Source organism: Zingiber officinale, chromosome 4B, assembly GCF_018446385.1.
Source record: "Zingiber officinale cultivar Zhangliang chromosome 4B, Zo_v1.1, whole genome shotgun sequence".
NCBI classification, from domain to species: Eukaryota; Viridiplantae; Streptophyta; class Magnoliopsida; order Zingiberales; family Zingiberaceae; genus Zingiber; species Zingiber officinale.
Genome location: NC_055993.1, coordinates 125,196,635 through 125,209,445, shown reverse-complemented (window position 1 = coordinate 125,209,445; position 12,811 = coordinate 125,196,635). Strand labels below are relative to the sequence as shown.

At 40.9% G+C, this 12,811-nt stretch overlaps 1 protein-coding gene across 1 annotated transcript; it reads right to left on the bottom strand.

Moving 5' to 3' along the window:
- Positions 1–276: 276 nt before the first annotated feature.
- LOC121976474 (1-aminocyclopropane-1-carboxylate oxidase homolog 1-like) lies at positions 277–1,618 on the bottom strand. The gene is made up of 2 exons (XM_042528645.1): positions 718–1,618; positions 277–645 (listed from the first exon to the last, which is right to left on the bottom strand). Exons 1-2 carry the CDS (start codon positions 1,570–1,572, stop codon positions 397–399), a joined length of 1,104 nt encoding a protein of 367 aa, XP_042384579.1. The 5' UTR covers positions 1,573–1,618; the 3' UTR covers positions 277–396.
- Between the last annotated feature and the right edge of the window lie 11,193 nt (positions 1,619–12,811).

Below are 12,811 nucleotides of genomic sequence, written 5' to 3'. Positions count from 1 at the left end.
TTTAATTGTTTTGAAAGGATTAATTGTTGACATTTTTCAAACAGGCTCTCAACTAAAAACCCTAAATAAGCTTTTTTTTGTTAAATTTTTTTAATTTTATAAATTTTTGACAATTTTTTCATGGGAGATGCATTGAATCCGGAAAAAAAAAAATCATATATATCAAAGGGTAATGCGATGATTAGATAGTGGGGGAAAAAGGGGACAAATTCATGTAGATTTGTCCTTCGGATTTGCGTCTCACACATGCAAATTTGTTTCCATGATGCATTGAACTAACAGGCCATCAACTTCCTAGAGGCTTTTATTAATGGCAATGGAACTAACAGGCCATCAACTTCCTAGAGGCTTTTATTAATGGCAATGGAACTAACAGGCCATCAACTTCTTCTTCCTTCAAAGAGTGAATTGCTCGAGTGGAGAGTTCCATCCGGTTCCCCTATCAGAAAAACACTTGATATAATCGGCGTAAAGTACTTCTCGATACTTTGGCACCTCGTCATCCAGCAGTATCTCCTCGATCGGGCCATATAGAGTCTTCTCGTCGGTGCTCGGAGCAAAGAACATCGCCACCGACAATCGAGGCCCTCGCCGGCTCGCCAACACGCGATGCTCCACGCTGATGAACTTGTCGTTGCTGATGAGCTACCAGAGAAGGAATGCGTTCCATAAAATTTTTCATGAAGAGCAACGACGTCGAAGAAGAATTTTGTTTACCTGCAGGAGATCGCCGACGTTGACCACGATCGCACCAGGAACAGGCGGAACGTTCACCCAGTAGCCCTTGTGACGCACCTGCAAGCCGCCGAACTCATTCTCCACCAATAGGGTCAGGCAGATCGGATCGGAGTGCCTGGCGGTGCACATGGTGAGCTCCGGCTGTGGGCACGCCGGGTAGTAGTGCGCTGATATCGCGCACTTGCTCGACAGGTTGAGCCTCTTCAGGTAGTCTCGGCTCAGTCCGAGCGCTTCGGACAGCAGCTCGAAGACCAGTTCAGCCAAGCTGACCATGTGCTCGTAGTAGGTCAGCGTCGCTTCTCTGCAGACGCTGGGGATTTCTTGGGGATTCAGGGAGGCGCCGAAGGAGCAGTAGAGCGTGTCCCTCCATCTGGCAACTCTCGTTACGAACAGGTCGTTGTTGCTGAGGTACTTCACGTTCATCTTCGAATCGCGGCAGTAGAGCTTCGCCTTCTCCGACGGGTCGAGCTCGTGGAACCTCCTGTTCCCCTGCAGCGAGGCTTCGACGATCTCCTGCGGGACGCCGTGGTTCACTAGTTGGAAGAATCCCCAGGAGCTCGACGCCTCGCGGACTCGACCCACCACCTCCTCCCGCCGGTGGGCGAGGTCGGAGAGGTCGATGATGGGGACTTGGAGGCCGGCGGGGGCGGCGGCGTCTTTAGGACCCGGGAGTTCGTCGGGGGAGTGGATGAAGATCCGCGGGAGCTCGGTGGTGCCGCTGTCGACGAGGCCTTTGACGCCGGCTTTGGTGGCGTCGAACGCGAGTAGCTCTTCCAGGCGGCCGTCGGAAACCGAGTGTGGCCCATTGCTGGCGACGGCGGTGGTTGCTGCCATCTAGTTAGCTTATGAACGTTTTCGCATTTATGAGTGTGGATGTGCTCTGTTTATAGGAAATTTGGGGCTTTGTTTTAATTTATTATATCAAACCATGTCATTTATTTTTATTCTTTTTTTAATAGAAAAAAAAACTATGAATAACAGTTTTATCACGGCACCGGTGCCGTTCATTTTCGTTCAATGACTTGATGAATTTCAAGTGTGATCTACTAGTGAACACGATCGAGATCTATTTTTCATTTCGAGCATGATCTAATAATAAAAATGACCGATCAGATCAAATATACTTGAATCAGACAGGAAGTTCTGGGAAAATATCAGGTGCAATAGGATACGTTGCGAAAGAAGAATTTATGTATCATAAAGAAAAAAAACTATAAAAGAAACTCTTAATCACTCATCTTTCTCATTTTTTATTATTTTCTGCGCTCACTATCTCACTTAAGCATTAGAGGGGTCTGGTTGGGACTAGAGCGACACCTTGTGACTTTGTATTGATTTTGAACAGGAACCCTTACTATTCAGTGCGCTTAGCCATCAACGATCAAGAAATATTAGGCTGGGAACTTTCAAATTCTGCCGTATCACAGATGATATATGTAATGATACTCTGTTCGCATCAATCATCAAATACTAAGCTTGCCGATCTTTATTCTTCTTCAACTGCAGTGCACTCGTACACATTATAATCCCAGCGAAACTCTCGTTTCAAAGAGTGAAATGGCTGAGAATAGACTCTGTTCCAAGTCCTCTAGAAGCGAAAACCTGAAAATACTCTTCGAGAAGAATTTCTCGATATTTTGGAGCCACATTCTAGGACAATATCTCTTTGATCGGACCATACAAGTAATTGCCCTTGCGAACTCCAACAAAAAAACATTGCCACTGGCAATCGAGGCCCTAGTCGATTCACCAACACTCGATGCTCCACGCTTTTGAATTTACCATTGCTAATGATCTACAAAATAGGTCGAAGAATTACCTCAAGGAGATCGCCGATATTGACGACTACGGCTCCGGGAAATGGCGACACATCCACCCAGTGACCTTCGTGGCGAACTTGCAGGCCGCCGAGTTTAGAAGTGCCCAGAGTGAGCTTCGGCTAGCACGACGGACTTTGTTGAATTTAAATTATAAGAAATTAAATTCAACTTATATGTATAAAGATAACCTGAGTAGATAATCTCAGACTGCTAGTAAAAACTGATTTATGCTAATTACTGAGTACAGATCGAGCTCCGAGTTTGAGCAGCAAATTTCGAGCGGACTGAAGGACCGGGCGGACAAGTAGTAGATTGGCCGACCAGACAGACAGGTCGAGCGAGCAGTTAACCTTTCCGTGGACGGTAGGGCAGCCTAAAGGCAGAGAGGCCGAGTGGTCCAAGCAAGCGACCGGGCAAGCGACCGATGAGCAGAGCAGCCTAGTGAACAGAGGGTCGAGCGATCAAGCGAGTGAACGGCCAGACGGGCGTGCAACCGACCAAACGAAAAGGCCGCATTTTTATATTATATAATTTGTTTAATAGTAGATCTCGCTTGCTTACCTTCGTGTCGGAAGAACCTCGTGCAATTTAATCAATTTTTCCCACATATCCTTTGTGCTAGAAAATGGACCGACTCTATTCAGTTCTTCTTTTGTCAGACCGTATTGTAGAGTACATGCTACCTTGGCGTTAGCTTCGATCTTCTTCATCAAATTTGTGTCTCAGTTATTGCATGATACTGATTTTCCAATGTCGTCGAGTGGAAGTACCAGGTCGCTCTAGATGATCATCCACATCTCGACTTGCGTCTTGAGGTGGTACTCATTCGCCCCTTCCAGTAACCGAAGTCTTCGTCAGAGAATAGTGGTGGCCGAGCGGTGCTTTATCCTTCTTGGTGGACCATTTAGAAAACGAGATCTTGCACACACATAAATACAAAAACTTGTCCCAAGACTAGGTCTTGGCTTAGTAGTGCAACAGAGAAATAAAAAAGTATTTCACTAATTTCGAGAAAAAAATAATAAAATAATAAAAAATTATTATTATAAATTTTGTTAAATGCGATATTTCATTAATACTGACCAATGGTGAAAAAATGAAAATAACTTTTTCAAAAAAGAAATTTGGAGGGAAAAAAATGAAAGGCGTAAGAATATGTTTGTACATAAAAATGATATATATTTTACTTTTGTTTTTTTACATAAAAACGATATATATTTTACTTTCAAAAGGATTCCCTTGCTCGATTGGTAGTTTCATCAATTCAGAGCGACCTAGTTCTGATACCAATTGTAGGATCGAGACATGCTAGGGGGGTGAATAACACTAGTGGCTTTTTCAGTCGTTTCGGAAAACACAAAGTAAACCCAGTGGAAGATAGAAAGAAACAAGAGAACAATCACTAACACTTTTGGTTACTTAGTTCGGAGTCTGTGACGACTCCTACTCCAAGGCCCGCAATCGTTATCGCTTTCGTTGGACAATCACTATAAATCCGAAAATTCTTTACAAGTACAAGTATGAGGCTTTACAAATATTGAAATACAACTTGTTACCGACAACTTTAGTGAGATCAGTCTTCTCACTTGGTCGTCGTCGAAGCAGCGTTTGGATGTTGTTGAAGTGTTCCAGAGCAACACACAAGTGCGTAAGTTGTTTTGAAAAATTGTTGTTTCAAAGTGCTGGCCGAGACCCCTTTTTATAGCCACCTCAGACCTGATCCAGATCCACTGATCTCGGGATCAGGTTTGACCCGATTATGATCGGTCAACTGATCCCCTGGATGGATAGACCGATCTTGCTCGAATCGGCCCAGCTTATCGTCCAGGTTCTGCTGCTCGGATAAATTCTTCGTTCGTTTACCGATCTTGTTGTTCGATCGACCGATCCCTAACTTATCTGGTCTGATTAACTCGGCTTGACCACACTGATGCTTATCCACTGTTCGGTCAACTGAAGCCCAAGTTCGGTCGACCGATCCCTTGGCCGAATCCGATCAGCTCGCTAGAAATCTGATGTCACGCTCCAGAGGAGTCCCTGCCAGACAAAAATCCGGCAACATCTCCCCTGTACGGGTGACAATCTAAAGCATTACTACATACAAAATATACACAGCCGCATACGGCTGGAATATATACACAATAGAAACAACATAACCACGCAATTTCATATACTCAGCCTACCCGGCTGGATAACAATGAAATAAACACACAACCACGCAATTTAATATACTCAGCCTACCCGGTTGGACAACAATGAAATGAACACACAACCACGCAATTTAATAACAACACACACGGCTGGAACAAAATAAACGCAGCGGAAAACACAAAACAATATGAACATAAGACCAACAACGACACTAACAAAAATACCTGTAACCACTAGACTAAACTCTAAAAATCCACAGTGACTTGTTCAAAAGCAAAATACGCAAAATTAACATGTCACCCAAATAGTAACAAAATCCAAAAAGAAAACTATCCTCGAGTGTGACGTGAGACTGGCAGCCGGGACTCTCCAAGCATCAATGACTCATCTACCTGTTACCTGGCGAAAGAAAACCAATTTGCGAGGTGGTGAGTATTGGAACTCAGCGGGTAAGGAAAGATAGTGCATGAACATATATAGACAAATAGAGAATGCCAAAAGGAATACAGTCTCATAAGAGGAATAGCAGATGCTATAATAGAACCAAAATAAATGCTCATACCTGAAACCATATCCTAGGCTAGGTATAGTAGGTCAGAACTGGTACTAATCTGCTACAGTATTGCTCATAACTACAGAAGTAATAAGCAAGGTATATACAAATTTCCAATGACTAAACATCTACAATGAGAATATATCTCAACATAAGTAAGCATATCAGCATATGTGAACAACAGCAGTAAGTAAGCAATAACAGCATATATAGACAGCAGCAGCCAAAACAAATATAATAACAACAGCGTATGCACGGATGGTCACTCCCGCCCACCTCTCTGCACCATGACCCCTGTATGGTCGAGAGGTCGGGTCAGTGACAGACTGTACACCACTCCAGCTACCACTCTCACGAGTGGCCGAGGGGACAGTTGCATAGTAACTAACTAGCTACATCTGCAACGGGGGTCCCTGCTGCTCGTAACTCTAGTTACCACTACCCATGAGTGGCTGAGTGCGGCACGACAGGACAAGCGACATCAACTCCAGCTACCACCCTCTCGAGTGGCCGAGGATGCGGCCCTGGTCAACGACTCTCTCAACCGCAAGGGAGAATTGGTAATTGACATGCATGCCATGACATGATGTGCCAAATGCAACAATCATCATATAAATATAAACAAAATTAGATATGCTACATGAAGCCAGCATGCTCATTATAGTACGTAATAAACAACAACCAAAGCATATAAACATGATATCTAGTATCTGCGACTAATCATGGACAACAACAAGAGATTGTATCGATATGGAAACGAATATCTCAAAGATCGAGTGGAAGTATCAAGCACAGGAAAAATAAGAGTGGAGTCAAGGTAACAGTCCTTATCCAAAAATAGCTCATGCACTAAGTTCAAAGAACTAAAGAGACAAAGTAAGAAGTACTCGCCTTTAATATGAAATCTGAACCAAGTCACGCCTCGTCAAGTGACTTGTCGTAAGTCAAGGTCCTGTAACAACACATATAATTAAGCTATACCCTCTGTATCCAATAATAGACTTGAACTCCTATTTAACTTCAAGAACCCTAATTCTTTCATTAACTCGGTTAACCATAAACCTCGGATCTCACCTAAACATAGTAACATATCATAGCTCGAATAGTACAGAATTAATATGTGAACAAAATACCATGGAACCATTTACAGACTTGAAACTCAACTCAAAACTTCAAGCAGTGCATGTACTATCTAAATGTTATAAGGAATCCATGAAAATATCCAAATACCATAAGGGAACAGTGAGAACCTCTAAGCATCATAGGGAAAGAATGAAAACATCTACCTACCACACTCATTCCTATTCCTTCGAATCTGTTCAGAACTCCCACATCGAGACGCTCGTCCCGAACCTAATTCCTGCGATCACATAGTGTATGATATAACTAGTCAAGTATGAACTAGTTAGCTATATCCATCATAAACCAAATAGCTACCTTAACCCTAATTTGATAGTTAACCAATCTCATTAATCATGTTAGGTTTAACTCAATACATAACCTTCATTAGATTAGGTTTAATCCTCCTAATATCCTGATAATGATCATGATATTATCCAAATTAACCTAACTAGAGAAATCAACTAATTAATCAATCTAGACAATAATCTGATAACCCCTACGAAATCTGTTAAGAAGAGATCATCCTCAATAGAAATTCAAAGAGAAGATCACTGAAACAAGCTCACCTGAGTGTATGAACCATGATCAAATACTGCAACTTCTGCAACCACTCAATCCTATTGATACTAGACTTAGAAATCAATCACCTATATCCATGGATTGCCCTCACATCCAACAGGTCAAGCAATTAAGATTGGTAAAATCTTAGAAATTAAGAACATAACTTACCTCAATGTATGAACAACAAATTAGATGCATACATCCCAGCAAGAACACCTAATCATCCACTCTAAATCTGAATGCCCCAGCTGATGGTTTGTTGCTGGAGAAGATAACTACTAAAGCTGTGAAGGCAAGGAAATTAATTAAACACCACAATCTTGAATTCCATTACCTCTCCTTCAGCGATCACTGATGACACAATAGCTTCTGGTTATGATGATGTGGTTGCTGGAAATGGGGATAGTGGGGAACGTGGCCCATGTTCCCCAGTACACATAATGGAAAAGTCCATTATGCCCCTAGTATATTTCCCTATATAAAGGGGGTCCGTCCAAGGCTCAGGGTGTGGGAAATTGCGAGCGTGCGACGAGAGTAAAGAGGAGAATATCCAAATCGAAGGGATTTGGTTTGTGGAATTGCGGAGGGCTTTCCGATCCTGTGATCGCTCTTCCGATAGCGAGCATCGTCATTGCCGATTGCGGATCTGCGGGAGATCGCTGTAAGTTTTTATCGCATTTAATTAATTCGTCTATCATGCATTTAGAACATATTTTCTACATTGGTATCAGAGCGCGTAGTTATTTCTAAATGCTTAGAGACGAATTATGAAATCTCTATTTGGAAATTTTCTGTGTCGTTTTGCCAAATCCCGTCGTCGTTTTGCACGACTAATGTGTCGTAGCATACACGTTGTGCCCAATTTGTAAAATCGCTACCGCTGGATTTATCGGCGATGGCAGTCCGTGGCCGTTGTTGGCGTCCTGGCTGGCCGGCTATGTGTTGGTGGCTAGGATAGGCAGAACCACTGTCGGCAATCTCGTCGAGCCTAAAATTGACTGGTTTTTGATGCTGGAAAGAACCGGCTACCACCGGCAGAGGCTGGTGATAACTTCCAGTTGGCCGGCGAAGTGATCATGGCCACCTCTTGTTGCAACCGTGTTCGTCGGGGGAAAAGTGGCGTGCACAGCATACACGGCGTGCACAGTGTGCGTGGCGTGCATGAATGGAGTCGTGGTGGCGATGAAAACGGACAAAGATAAACATGAAGTTTTTCTGTTTTGAATTTTTCTCAAAACAAAAACGAAAATAAAAAAAAAAACAAAGGCAGTAGGGGTCGTGGCGGTGGAGAAAACGGCAAAAGATAAACATGAGGTTTCTGTTTTGAATTTTTCTCAAAACAAAAGCGTAAAAAAAAAACAAGACAGTACTGTGATATGTTCACAGAATTAACGCATGCAATTGATTTTTTTTTTTTGTTTTTTTTCATGCATTTTTTTTAAACAGAATGTTAAAAAAAAAACCGTGCAATTAAATTTGTTTACATGAGTTAATTAATTGAAATTGAGTTCAATTAATTTACTATTTATGATAAATGGTCTAGAGTAATTTTGGTCCATTTAGATCTGGTTCAGGTTTAAATCATTAGTTGGTTTAACCGAACCAATTTGATCAAAACCCGAAATCAATTTGGGTTGATTAATTAGACTTGGACCAAATATGATCAAATGATCAGATTTGTTCTGATGGGTCAGATTTGATCAAAATAATTAGATTTGTTCTAATTAATCGGACTTAAACCAATAGGCATTGGTTTGATCAAACGGATCTGAGTTTGATCAATAAGTCTGAAATTGATAGAAATGGACTTAGAGAAAAAGTAACAGAACATAGGCACAAAATCTCTGTCCAATTAGATTAGTTTTAATTAAGGACAATGGACCAAGCTTAGGATCTGGATCCCTAATCCGATGGGTCTGGCCAATTAGATTAGTTCTAATTGTTGACTTAAACTCCTGAAAATCGAGAAGATTTGTTTTTCTTGATTTATTATGTTGGTACTTTGCCTGTATAAATTGAAATAAGCCGGTTTTGTACTGGTTAGTCGGTTTTGTACTGACTTATTTATTTTCAATTTTTCAGATGGCACGGACGATTACCACATTGACTCGTCGCGAAGTGCGACGAAATCAGCTCAGAGAGGAGATTCAGGAGATAGAGTACAACTCTGCTTATGGAGTCGACGAACACATTGGACGGCTTGATGATCTGTTTTGGAAACTTGAGCGAGAAGAGTTTCCAGTCCTGGACAGTTATAGGATTTGGGCATTGATGCAATCATTGCCAGAAAATCCTAGGATGATAGCGGACTATATTTGGGGGCGTCATCAAGGACGCGTCACATATTCTATATTATGTGAGGAGCTGCTTCATCATATGACTGAAGAGGATCCGGAAGAGTTCGAAGAGGACCCGGAAATGATCGAGGAGGAACCAGAAAAGGATCCAATTGTGGATCCAATTGAAAATCTAGAAGCTGTCTTGCCTGGGATTACCCCAAATGAGTCCAGGCTGAGAGGGATTATATTAGCCACTGCACTAGTGTCTGTCCTAGTGGGAGTGGTAGTTGCCTATCTAGTTTATTAGAGTTCTGTTATTTTTATTGTCGTTTTGTATGAACAATAGTTAGTCCATTTCATTCATGTCAGTTGGTTATATGTTAACAATTTGCAGCATAATTTTATATTAATGATATGTTCATTTATTTATGCTGTTTACTTGACATGATGCATGATTAGTTCATGATGTATTAAATGATTAGTTCATTTAATTAAAAAAAATAACATGATATATTAAATGATTAGTTCATTTAATTAATGAATTCATGGTATTATAAATGATTAGTTCATTTGTTGGGATGTATGTAATAGAATTGATTAATATTAATTTGATTGGTCATACGGATGATGAGTGAAAACATAGTTGTCACTTGATTCTGTAAACCAACTCAACGTAATATTAAGTCAATCATAAATTGCATACATATGATATACACTGAATACTAAATAATTTGTTTATTTATGATAGATTATGGCAACCAAAAATATAATAGCTGAACTCAACAAAGGTGAGAAACTTAATGGAGATAACTACAAGATCTGGCACCTCAAGATACAATATGTACTTGAGGAACAAGAAGTTCTAGAGGCTGTAAATCAGGTTATGGAAGTACCTGTAGATGATCCCACTGCACAACACAGACGAGATCTTGATGCCTATAAGGCATGGAAGAAAAAGGACTCCACTGCAAAGGGTATATTGATTAGTTCAATGGTAGACGACCTAGCTTTTGAATATGAGTCATATCTTACGGCTCATGAAGTCTGGGTTGCCCTTAAAGAAAAATACAGTGGAGTAAGTCTGAGCAAGCTTCGACGGCTGACAATTAAATTTGACAGCTACAAAAAGCGTCCGAATGTATCAATGGTTCAACACCTCAGGGAGATGTCGAACATAATTCGGGAGCTTAAAACTGCTGGTCATGAGTTGACTGATGAACAACAGGTTCAAGCAGTTATTCGTTCACTTCCAGATTCTTGGGAGACCATGAAGCAGACCTTAACTCACAGTGAGAGTATCAAGACTTTCACTGACGTCTCACGGCATGTAGAATTGGAGGCGGAGAGAGTTGAATCCGCAAGGATTTCTGGACAAGCCGGTTCTATTGGATCATATGGATCCAAGAAGAAATGGTTCAAGAAAGGGAAGGGAAAGAAGAGGGAAGCTGTTAGTGTGGGACAAGGCCCAATCAAGAAGATAGTCAAGAAGACTGGAAAGAAACCTAAAAACAAGTTGACTTGTTTTAATTGTGGCAAAAAGGGCCACTTTGCTCGGGAGTGCAATGAGCCGAAAAAGGTAAATCCAAGTGTGTCTTCTTTTCAAGAGCATTTTGTTGCTAGTTCAGTGTTGTTAGCTGATTCTTATCCTTTGTGGATTATAGATTCGGGAGCAACCAACCATGTAGCTCGGGAACGAGTTACATTTGTTGAGTATCGTCGGGTACCAGCTGGCAACAAGTGGATCTATGTGGGAAATAATGCAAGAGTTGAAGTCAAAGGAGTCGGCACTTGCAAACTCAACCTACGTGGTGGTAGAGTTTTATTTCTACATGATGTCCTGTATGCTCCTGAAATTCGACGGAATCTTGTTTCCGTTACGTGTCTTCTTGATTTAGGGTATTGTATTAATTTTTACAGTCGGTCTGTTGAACTTAAGATTGACTCAGTGTCAATCGGATATGGTTTTTTAACAAATAGTTTTATAGTTCTTGATGTAGAACCAGATGTCAATTATGCTATTGATGGTTGTTTTTCAAATATTGCTTTAACTAGTGATGCAGATATAACTGATGAGGTTTGGCATGCTAGATTAGGACACATAGGACAAGAACGTATGAATCGATTAGCTAAAGAGGGTCTATTGGGCACTCGAGCTAATATTCAATTGTCTATATGTGAGCATTGTCTTGCTGGAAAAGCAACTAGGAAACCAGTTGGTAAGGCTATTAGATCTGAATCAACATTGCAGTTAATTCATTCGGACATTTGTGGTCCAATGAATGTGAAGGCTAGACATGGAGCTTCCTATTTCATTACATTTATTGATGATTTCTCTAGGTTCGGTCATGTGTATTTGATTTCTCACAAATCCGAAGCATTAGATTGCTTCATTCGTTATATGAACGAAGTTGAGAATCAAACGGAACGTAAAGTTAAGACTTTACGCACTGACCGTGGTGGGGAGTATTTGTCTGATATGTTCAAGACAATATGTAATGATAGAGGGATTATTAGACAGCTGACAATCCCTGGAACTCCACAGCAAAATGGGGTAGCTGAAAGAAGAAATAGGACTCTTCTTGAAATGGTTAGGTCTATGATGGCGCAAGCTAATTTGCCAATTTCATATGGGGTAGATGGAACTGACTTTGAAGGCACTTTGTTAAGTATATAGGCTGCAGTTAATAATGCATGACTTTTCCATTATGTGTAGTGGGGAACATGGGCCACGTTCCCCACTATCCCCATTTCCAACATCTCCCACTCGTCCAAGGTAAGTCACTAAGACTAGTTCATTCAGGTAAGTCACAAAGACTTAATAAGTCACATAGACTATTAGAGAGTTTGGTCACATAGACCGTATGAGAACATCCAATCCATACTTAGAGAAAATGGTTCGTGCGACAGCAAGCACACTGAGCGATAGTTGCTAAGAAGATTGTTACACCTTGACTTAGCCGCTCTTTGAGCAATCAATGCTAATAAGGTTGTTACACTTTACTTAGCTGCTCAAATAAATTAGAGACACACTCTTCATGGCACATAGCCTCTTTCCTGGTGGCACATAGCCTTTATCCAGAATCCATCCAATCTTTAATTGACACACAGTCATTATCTTGAAGATATCCATGTCTTGCTATTTACCCAGATTAAATAATTTTCATTTACATCGATATGAATATCTCTAATCCCTTATAATGACTATTATGTCATGAGCATGTTCCATATCCAATATTCACATTCATTTCCGTACATAACAGAAATGGGTCGACCTGTGAATAACAACAAAAGATGTAAATATATTTAATCTTCCTTTTTAGCTAGAATCAATTCATTTTAATCAGTCGCTTTCCTAGTTATGCTCCATAGACCGAATCATCCATAGCCATAGGATACACGCTAAAGTAGCAGACACTGATTAAAACTTCAAGTAGACAGCTAAATAGTCACTAAGGCAAAAATTGAGATTAACATATAATCTCAAAGGTCTCACATAGTAGAGAAACAGGGATTCATTCTCCTACTACCTTTATTGTCGCAATAGCACATGTGGTATGAATCACATGCTACGATGTTATTCTCTTTAC

Bases quoted from the DNA above. Each gene is read 5' to 3' on its own strand.
- LOC121976474 (XM_042528645.1), bottom strand. From the start codon at position 1,572: ATGGCAGCAACCACCGCCGTCGCCAGCAATGGGCCACACTCGGTTTCC. The intron at 646-717 runs GTAAACAAAATT...CTTCTCTGGTAG, and splicing joins ACGTCGGCGATCTCCTGCAG to CTCATCAGCAACGACAAGTT.